At 38.0% G+C, this 11,249-nt stretch overlaps 1 protein-coding gene across 2 annotated transcripts in view; it reads right to left on the bottom strand.

The window, feature by feature from the left end:
- Positions 1-1,823: 1,823 nt before the first annotated feature.
- The window catches only part of LRCH1 (leucine rich repeats and calponin homology domain containing 1), a 238,537-nt gene continuing 229,111 nt past the window's right edge, over positions 1,824-11,249 (bottom strand). The window contains exon 20 of one of the 2 annotated variants that reach the window (XM_075591144.1): positions 1,824-3,206. In XM_075591144.1, the coding sequence (XP_075447259.1) occupies positions 3,093-3,206 (114 nt within the window). In that variant the 3' untranslated portion in view covers positions 1,824-3,092. The remainder of the gene's footprint in view (positions 3,207-11,249) is intronic. The other variant, XM_075591146.1, reaches the window with a different exon arrangement.

The following is an 11,249-nucleotide window of genomic DNA, read 5'->3' as shown; positions in this document are numbered from 1 at the left end:
AACATACATTTATCCTTAGGACCATTTTTTTTTTTTTTTTTTTGCAAAAGCAACATTTCCCTAAAATCTATATAAATAATGTACAGGCGGTCTAGGTTTTCTGACACAAGGTGTTCTTGAAAATAGCATTTGAAAGTGAATCGTCATCAAGCGAAACCCATTTTGTGAGTTTCGAATAAGGCGTTTTGGCGTTGGAAAACTGCCCATTGGTATATATTGCAAAGCGTCGGATAGCAAGGACCGCCTGTAATTTTCAAGTTTATTGTGAGGTTGCTCAACTACTCAGATTCTTTAACAAACGTATTTTTCAGGCAATCGGAGATCTGAAATTCAGCTGCGCTATTAATATATGCCTTGCCACATGTGAGTTAATGTTTTCACCAGCACCTCCTGAGAGTACTCTTTTTACCCGATAGATAGAGATATATACAGCAAAAATTAAAAAAATACAGATAACAGTAGCACAAAACGAACCATAAAAAGCATGATAAAAACAACATCTGTAATATCAAAGAAAAGTGACCACAAAAAAGCAGTAATAAAGGACTCTTCCTAATTTACAGCTTGCACCCAAAAGGATGAATATGTTTCCTAATAAATATTACTCATAAATATTTCATGTCTAAATAGATTATTTTTTTGTTAAAAACATTGGTCAGAAGGAATCAGTGGAAACAATATTTGTGAGCCCATACAATAGGTCTATTCACTAGGCTGCAAACATTGTTGCATTCCTACTTACACTTATTATTTGTTACACTATGGTGAATAGACAATGTTTTAAACACGTGTACATAAATGTGTACACATTTACATGGTAGATAGAGTTAACTGAAAGAGGACTATTTACTTGTTTCCGTAGGCAGGTATAACCTGAGGGGAGTTATCTGTTAACACAATACTGTCAAGATGGCATTTGCTTTACTAATCCAACCCAACAGTAACCAGCAGCTAAAATACCAGCGGAGATATTTCATGCTTGTGATAATAAACCTATTTGCTATGGAGAACAGACATACTGTATGTGAGTGCAATCTTGGTCATTGTTAAAATGATTGATTCATTCAGCATGATTATAAATATCTATGCATGTGCGTAAGAGACACAGTGTAGTGTACTCAGAGGCCACTTCTGGTGTATTAGATAAAAAGGACATACGTAATTCAGTTCTCACCCCATGTACGATTTAGGTAAATAAGTCTGTCAGAACCTTCGTGGAGGTAAATTTGGGCAGTCAACGTAGCACATTATGGCTTCTTAATTACCTTTTTTCCCAGCAGAGCTTAAACTTTGATTAACTGATTATACCAACAGGCTCCTCATTACTTCCAAAGGCTTCTACCCATTTCTTTCTCTGAACCAATTTTTCCTCACCATGAGGTTTTCTGATATGCTTACAAGGTGTATGAAGCATGTCTCTTATCTGACTGTGGGCTTGCTACCTATCTTTCTAATCTATCAAAACAGTTCATCTTCACTTAGTGGTCCTCCCACCTAATTGCAGTACGAGATCAGCCTTGCACAAGTACTCCAGGCATACACTGGCGACACACTTTATTCGAGCTCGGCTAGTCCCACGAATTCGGGTATACCCGGGTGTATTGAGGTTTGTGACTGTTTTCTGCCCGAGTGCATTGAGGTATTTTCCAAGCAGGGATTGAAGCATTTTATTCCCGCTGGCTGCAATACTGCACAGTATATATATATATACTGCATTACAATTCATGAATTTATGCCATCTGGTAGACACGCGAAGCATTGCAGCCTATTAAATCCTAATCATTATCATTTAACAGATCAGCCGCCCGTCAGCCAGGCATGAACCCAGGCTGGGAAGGCAAACGCAACGGGGCTTGTCAGAGGTGAGGAGCGGCGCATTCCAGGTATCTGCCAGGTACATACTGGGTATTTGCTCGAATAAAGTGTGTCGGTGCAGTATCACCACAACCTAAGATGGAAAAAGTATCCTGCATTAATTCAATGTGACTTTCAGCTGAATGGACCGTAAGATTACTCTGGCTTCAGAATGTATCAAGTTAATGGGGTGAAAGGTCATATGCCATAGTACCGCTTCGTAAATATGGCCTTCATTGCTGGCTCTTCCATTGCTTCTATGGCGGCACATAGGAGTGTGTACCAAAGTATTTAGGTCTCCTATGTTACCACCGAAGTGATGCACAGGACCTTTTTCCATAAATGGTCCGTAAGATAACTTATGGCTTGCCACCTCTTAGTAAATATGGTCCTAAATGTGGTTGACCTCTGTTACCAATGGCTTTTAGTTTCCTTTCCTAATAAAAATAAAAATATACCGTAGTGATTTGGACCCTCCACATCCTAATTAATTAGACTGTAACAGTCTGCCAACATTCATTAGTCACATACATGAATGCTTTTCTGTCAATAAATGTGTGTGTGGACAGTATAAGAGTCAAAAAAAAACCTCCTAACAGATGGATAAGTGCTGCAGTCTCTGAAAAACAATTAGTAACTGTTGGAGCTTAATTTTTTAAGCTGGGCGCCCTTCCACTAAAAGTACAGTATGTAGAAACATATAATTGAACAAAAAGACAGAGTGACAATTCTACTGCTAGAACTGCTAATTAGCAATTCTGCTGTGAGTTAAAGCAGCACTTAATATTTGTGATTGAGAAATGAACATCGTGCTGTATAAATATATGATGTGCAAGATTATACACCTTCAAAGGTTTGAATCACTTCTGCTTGGAGGATGGACCCCATACAAATTGTTGGGGAACTCTAATACAGCAGTTACAGGTAAATAATAAAGATCCATGTGTTTAGAGCTACTTAAATATACAGTATATTTTCTTTTATAAAGCATTTGAATTGGTGATATTGGGTCTGGGTGTGTATATATATTCACTCACTATATTATACAGAACTAGTTCTTTCCCTCTGGACTGTTAAATGCTGCTTTCAATCACATTTTGTTCTCTTGAAGACGGAGTTTTGCAAACCATCTTCTTTGCGATGAATCTTTTACTGGCAACTTGTTTTCAACATTATTCCCTTGAGACAAGCTTTAGAAAGCCTGGCGTTGCAGTCACATTCAGCAGGATGCAGGCGTTTCATATAAATAAGGCCTGTCTGGCTGTGGTTACGTCTAGCAATGCTTGAACGGTAATGCTCACTTTTACCAATCCCTTTTCTTCTAAGATGTGATGTGGTAAACACAGTTTCTCCTGAAAGAGAGAAACATGCAACAATAAGGATTAGTTCAAAGTTAACGTTAAGTGATAGTATCTTTATTAGAGGGGATTTCTTCTCAACATATCGCTAAGGGTTTTTCAAGGCGTATTTTATTGTAAAACAGTTTTTACGTGTTTTAATACGTTTCTAGTTTCTCTCATTATAGAAGAAGATGATGATACAACGGAGATCCCGGCTGTGCAAATGCATCTCACTGCTCTCAGTGAACTGAGGGATAACACACCACAGAATAGTTCTACAACAGGTTTTTTTTATTTTTATTGATAAGTATAAATAAACAGTCTCATCTCTAAATTTTTACAGGTGATTTCCTGCATCTTCACTCCCAATTTTTAAATACCCCCTCCCAAAAGTAGTTCCATTCTGTTATCTGGTATACACATACATTTTTGGCCCCAGAAAAAAAAAAGAAAAAAAAATCTAATTTGAAAGAATAAGGTTTCCACTTAATATATTCCAATAAGTGGGTTATTCATTTATTCTACAGTACGTGTTGTTCTCTCTGTCACTCTGCATGATTCCCTCTCTTTTTATCACTCTGTCCTCCTTTCTAAATCTCCCAGTGTGTATGTTTCTCTGCCCCCCTGAACACCCCTTTTCAAGTCTCCCGAGACCCTTGGAGAATCTATTTTTTTTAAACAGCCACTTCCAGGATGGATTCCTGGTAACTCTCTAGTTAGCACGACGCACGTGGTTTAGAAATGGTCATGATTTCTACTAAAGTACAAGTGAGTAAACTGTGGTGCCGTGAGATAAATGGCCATGTGGTGCTACGCCATGAGCACTGGAAGATACCTTCTGGCCCATTCACGAGGAGTATTAAGACATAGCACCACTTAGTAAACCTGCTTTTCCCAGAATTCCATGATACCTAAATGAATGGAGATATGTTACGTGAAGGAGCAATCCAAGCCTCTGACTTTTTTTAATGAATTCATTTTTAACAGAGGATTGAAGCAACGGGTCTCAGGATCTGAACCCCATTAATTTCCCCTGCTTGCAGAGATATACTTACCTCCGTAGTAGATACCAGAATCCCTCTGCTTTTATAGCTCCCGTGTCACGCGGGCCAATAGGAAGCCGCAGCGGATGACGTCACGGCTTCCTATTGGCCCGCAGGGCATGGGAGCTTTGAAAAGCCGAGGGATACTGGCACCTACTACGGAGGTAAGTATCTCCAGAAGCAGAGGGTCCCCGGAGCTGAAATTGATGGGGTTCAGCTTCTGAGACAACCTGCTTCAATCCTATGTTTTAAAAAAAATCAATTGCCAGCTTGAGCTGCCTCTAAGTACTAAAGAAGTGAACTAGTAGCTTATTGGACCCTCAAAGGTACAGTGGGTTTAAAATGAGAAAATATCTGAAAATGATCATACAGTTCAACACTAACAAAAGAACATGGATTTTGTTTTCCTAACTTCTCCCAATGTGTGTAAGATTTGAAGTGTTGTCAAGTATTCTCCTTAGACACTCTATACAACTTTTTGACCCCACCAATATGCTCTCATAAATCTTTTCATTCTCATTTAACATAGAATATCTCAAGTTAAACCCTTCATTCTACAGCACGTCCCTCTTTTGGGCTTATCCTTAAAGTTACTCTATCTGTAGTGCAGAAAACCCATTAGTTTCAGTAAGCTGCATGCACGCTGCAGATAAGAGTAGCTTTTTGACAAAGCACTTATGACATTACTAACCTTAATCAACCATCTTCATGCCTTTGTATGTGTAGAAATGCCAGGGCATAAAGCAGAACTGTGTGAAACTTGACTTGTTACCCAAAAATATCATTATTATTATTATTAGAATATCTTCCATCGGCTGAAAACCATCACTATCACTTTCCAAAATGATTGTACTCTTTGTTAAGTCTGAAATACTGTAGAGGTTGGGAGATTCATGAAGCTTCGATAACGGGTTTAGGAGCTCAATCGGTGTTAACTACCATTGACCGGAATGGCAATGCATGCAGATCGATCTCCGATAGCCTATATTGGGGCTTGGTGAATCCCCCTTTAAGAGAACATACTGTAGTGTTTTTTTTTTACATCTAAGGCTAGGTCCTTAGTGCAGCCGGCGGCGCACGTGCCTCTCACCAGCCCCTTACCTTCTTCCTGGCTGTCCCCTGTCCCTCCTCGCTTCCCTGCTCTCTACACACTGACGCGTCAGCCAGCAGGGGATACAAGAGGATTGTGTTCCCGTGCGGCGACGTGTCACGTGGTACGGCAGGGAGCCAATCAAGAGGGGAGATCGGCAGCCTGGCATGGACAGGGGGGTGTGGTGGTTTTTTAAACCTGCAGAAAAATGCTTGCGGGTACAGCAGGTATCTGGAGTGGGAAGGGAGAGGTGATACGTTGGCCATGGTGTGGGGGGGGAGGACGGGGACACAGACACACACGGAAAATGTGTGACATAGTCGCGCCCACTTGACCCATTTTGGCCACACACCCCATGCCTAAAAAAGCTGCCTGCAGTTCGCGGTGAAGCGCCGTGCATGCGCCGCCATGACACAAGGCGGGCCTTAGCTATAGAGTGATGACAGACACTGTGAAAAGCAAACCTGATTGTCCCCTTATTTTTAAGTTTTGTGCAAAAGTTAACATTGCTCGTATTAAAAAAACAAAAAACAAAACTAAAATCATAAAAATGGATTAAGCAAGCACTAAAAATAGATAAAAAGATTATTTATTACAAAGACAAAAAAACTAAAAGTTATGTTAATGTATATTTTGGTAGGGGTCCTAAGTTTATATGTTTAAGAATATATGCTCCATTTTTGTCAGCTCAGGTACAATGTGTATAGCTGTAGGGAAAAGTATAGGAACTCTGTTTTAACACAGAGAGCAAAAGTCACTTCTAATACAGTTGCTCCTTGCTGAGATCAAGCCCCATATATCCTGTTTGACCAGAATCCTGATATATTCAAACTGTCTTGTCAGCAATGTACGATAGCCACGGCAACTGGGGGTTAGCTGACAGAAAATAGCTTTGTTAAGGATAACTATAGCAACGACAGCTCGGCTGGGGGGTAACTGAAAGGAATATGGCATTGTTAAGGACAACTGGCTTCTGTTACGTGTACATGGCAACTTGGCAACCTGAATGAATTGTAACTATGTGACAACAACCCGAAAGGGCTATAAGAACTGATGCATGTGCCCATTAAAGCAGACCAGTGAGTGAGAACGATACCTTGTGTCCGAATTATTCACTTGTCTCCAGGCGCCTGTCCAGCTATCCTGTCCAGCACATTGAACCTGAAAGGGACCTCCTGGGAGGCAGTCTAGTCCACAGGGTAGACCTGCTACCGTAGGCGGAAAGCAGACCATATTTTCAAGTTAAAAATGAACAAATAGACATCAATCACTCTGCATCCGGCATCTATCTGTATCCTACTTACAAACTGCAAGTAGATCATGCGCATAAGTAGTGGTCTGAATAGCTGCTCCACCGCTTCAGGTATAGTATCTGGATGCCCTCTCCTTCTCCTACCCAGGCCCGCTGGGTGTCCGTCAGCTGGGGAGTTCGCCGTCAACAGGAACTGGTACTGGCGTGGCAACAGGGAACCTCGATCAGGAGTGATTGATGTCTATTTGTTCATTTTTAGCTTTTAGTTTTTTTGTCTTTGTAATAAATAGTCTTTTTATCTATTTTTAGTGCTTGTTTAATCCATTTTTATGATTTTAGTTGTTTTTTTTATATATGGTTATAGGTTCCATAGCATTATTATATGTGCTGTATATCATAGCAATATCACACTATGTTGTTTTTTCATTTATTTCATTCCATGTGCTGAGCAACGGCTGGTTCCAGTATTCATACAAGTTTTGGACATTTGAAGACTTTTACAGCATATTTCACTGTTTTTGCACGGTTGTATTTGAGCACTTTCAATCGTTGTAATATTTTATGATTATTGTGATTTATATTTTTATCACTGCATACAGAGGTTAGGGTGCCCCTATTTTCTGTTTTTTCTATGGTTTATCACTTGCTTTGGGTAGTCAGTGTTATTTTAGGAGGCAGCCCAGGTTATTTATACTCACTTAAAATTTTTGATAGAGCGTTTATTGTATATACAATTTTATATCAAATAGCGCTACACAGTTCACACTTTTTTTCTTAATACAGGGGACCATGTGACCTGATGCCATTTGTTTCGGTCTTGGAATTTACATTTTCATTTACTTTTAATGCTTGGCAAATATTGCCATTTTGGCAAAGAAAGTCCCACAAATCCGCCCTCCCCTTCCCTTCTCGAAATGTCACCTTCTTTGAGTACTTAATATATAAGGAATGAGTCATCTCCACAAATAGCGCTCAGTGTGACTGATGAAAAAGCTACAGTATGCTTCATGAGATGCTTTTGTGTACAAGAGAGATATGTTTTAGTTGTAAGAGATTTAATTATTCCTCCGAAGGAAACATTTGCAGGTGTCTATCGATTGTTTTCAGTGAAGCCCTTTTCAAAATAATCCAAAGTAACCAATCGCAGTGTGAGTGTCAACAGGGGGGTTTCATGTGACCGTCAGATAATATTGATGTTCCCAATAAGTGAAGATATTTTCTTTTGGAAACAAAATAGATGTGATGCTCCCAATTGAAGCCAGTCCTGTATTGGATATCCAGTAATAATAAATCCACAATAGGTTATTTTCTTTTACCTTTCGAGAATTTAATGGTTTGCTTTTTTTTACTACATTTGCACTAAAGTGTACATTTTTTTGTTTAATATATTTCTTCATTATTTTCCTTTTTGTATTGGTAATTGAAACTTTTTAATTTATTGCCCTTCAGTATATCCATAATTTTGACTCATCAAGAGTTTAACATTTTTAATAGGAACCTTTTTGTAATGATATATGTGTAATAGGTCTATACGGTTCTAACACTTCATTTTGCAATAATGGTTGGTAGATGTTTGCATATACTGTATGAATACAGTATTTATATTCTCATGCTTTTATATAGTTTTCACTTTTTCCTTCTGTAGAGGCTTTATTTATTTACTGTTTATTTTGTCAATAGTAGATTATTAACTTTTATTGAAGACCGGTTGCTCTATTTGTAAAGCGCAAGTTTTTTTTGCTGGCCATCCATTTATATAATCTCATATCTATATTTTAAAGCTTAACTGTTCTGATACATTAGGTACTTTTTTCTTATTTGATTATTAATAGTATTCTTCTGATTGATATTATGTAGTTACAATGTTGTTGTTGTTTTTTAAATTAGCGATTATAATTAGAGTACAGACGTAGCCTAGCTAACATTCTCCAGGACAATGGCGTAGAAAGCTATTGCTGTTGTCAGCGATCCCAGCACAGCACCAATACCATGAAGAGGTTTACATTTTCTTTGGCTTACCAGGAAAGCAGGCGCATGGCTGAACTCCGTTGCAATGAACATTAGGTGGGCTAGGTCTGGAAAGAGGTCATTTACTTAATAACAGTACTCCCAGAGGTGGTCATAGGTTACGTGATTACATTGATGGCGGGGCTGTAACTTCACTTCTAGACACCAGCCCATGAAGACTGGCTCAGCTGGACTTGATCACGATTCTCTCTTCCCATTTGTGGCTGATTGGTATGCTTTATGATCATACAATGCATTTGTTTTTCTAATTCCCTTCCAGGTGCTACAAATTACTTAGAGAAATTGAAGATAAAGGTGAGCTGGTGATGTATGTTGAGAAACGTCATTGCCAGATGTTGGTTGTATAACGATTAACCATACAGTAGTGTGGAGACTGGGAGAGGTGGGAAAAGTACTCAGAGATACTGTAGGCTGTCATAGTTAGTTATAAAACAAAATTCTTGATTTACTTCCACATTTGTCTGTACAAAAGATGATTGCTTATATTTGAGTTCATATTGCATTAAAGTTATTGTAGACAAAAAAACTGTTATTGAAGACTTTACAACTAAGGATGTTTCAGAATCAATTTCATCAGCTAGTTTTTGAGAGACAGACATTATGTTGATGTAGTTATTATTTACCTTCTATGTTAAATCCACATTGCGCGATATTGTAATCCTACAAATACCTTCAATATTAAAAAGAACATGTTATAAACTAAACATACTACATTGCACAGAAAGTCAACCATGTAAAAAGGGCGGGAGGACTAACTCGGTGAGTAAAGACACTGACTCAGCTCCTTGTGACTTTGGGCAAGTCACTTTATTTCCTTGTGCCTCAGGCACCAAAACATGCATTGTGAGCTCATCTGGGTAGGGACTGTCTGTAAAAATAAATACATCCTAAGTGAGTCCCACTGGGAGAAAAGCACTATATGAAATAAAGTTATTATTAAAGACTGATAACTATAGATAGAAACCTCGCTCGAAAACCCCTTGTTGGTTAGGGCGTGCTGCCTAGGGAGTGGATCTATGAACAGATAATGAGTGTATCTAGAGAGGTACACAGAATAGAATCCCTTTGTAGGCGCACCGCAGACCGTTATGGAATAAATGTGGTCAGGGGAAAAAAATGTGTTTAACAAAATAATAAATATTTTTAATCAAATTTGTGATTGTGTAATAAAAATAGCAAATATTAAAAAACTAGTATTTACTATATTAAAAGACACTAGTTATGGGATTCTATTCTGTGTACCTCTCTAGATACACTCATTATCTATTAAAGACTGATGCCAGAAAGCTGGTGCTAACCAATTGCTGGCCTTAGAGAAAAAGGGGTGCCAACAAACGTTGGGCTGTAAAGGATATATGGAAGCCACAATCCTCACTCCAATTCTTTGAATGCACAATTTGCTGCTGGTTAATGAAATTACACCAACATACATTAAGATAATTAAAAAGTAATATATGCTAACTTTCTTAATTCCTACCACAATCAGACACTAATGGTATAAAACCCCAAGTGTGCTAAACACAGTCTTATACAGTACATATGAAAGGATAATTGCCGACTTTGAAATTAGCAGGATAAAAACACACAGTATTTTATTGTCCTTTCTAAAAACCACAAATCTCTGGTACAGCATGTGAACCAGAAAATAATGTACTCAAATGGGAATTCTATTTTATGCCTAATGTTTTATTAGGTTGACATTATAAAATCTTACAAAATATAACACACACATAGATTTTGTGAAACTCCATAAAATTGTCATTAGAAAATTTACATAATCCCACGCTTTCAAAACATAGGGGCATATTTACAGTGTTGCTATGGCACTTGACCCCATATGTCCCATTCACTTTAATGGGCTGTGTCTTATGTTTATATCTACATTATTTGGCTTTATATTAATAAGTCAGCATGATTATTATGAATATAGTTATTGTTTATAGTTATGTTACTTAGAAAACGTGTAGAATGTCAAAAAGTAATACTTTTTCAATTCCTCTATTCTATTGTTACTTTTTTTTTTTTTTTTTTAACAATACTCAATCCAATTAGTATAAAACTTTAAATTGTAATCCCATCGCTGATAAGGGAGCAGGCAACACATTGTCCTATTGTCACCAAACCTTTGCTCCTTTGTGTGGTTGTGACTCTGATGGAGATACCGCAAACAATATAAATGACAATGGAGAAGGCTGGTTTCACCAATTTCCTTCCGTCTCTCTTGGTACCTGCATTCAGATTAGTTTTTATTCCATTTTCTATTTTATTATTAGTTTCATGACTAGTTGGAGACTCAGGGGGTTCCACTTATCAGAGTCTCCCAGCTGCAAAGCTGAGGAAAATCCCATTAAAAGCTATGGGAAGTTTAATTGAATAAATCTGGTGCCATTTTTTTTTAGCTCTCGTCTTGCTCCGGTTGATAAATGCACTCCTAAGCATTTAATCCACCTCCTTTTTCCCACAGAGATATTATTAAAGCTTTGACTACAAATAATGAATGTAAAACAAATGGATGACATTTGTACACAAATATTGGGAATGTATTGTCTGCCAAATGCTTTATATAATAAAACATTATGGGGCTTATTCATTAAAGTACAAATCAGGAATTACCACACAAACTCCTATTGACTTGATTTGCG

This window comes from Ascaphus truei, chromosome 3 (genome assembly GCF_040206685.1).
Source record: "Ascaphus truei isolate aAscTru1 chromosome 3, aAscTru1.hap1, whole genome shotgun sequence".
NCBI classification, from domain to species: domain Eukaryota; kingdom Metazoa; phylum Chordata; class Amphibia; order Anura; family Ascaphidae; genus Ascaphus; species Ascaphus truei.
Note: the sequence above shows the minus strand (reverse complement) of the source record. Positions and strands in the feature narration are given on the sequence as shown.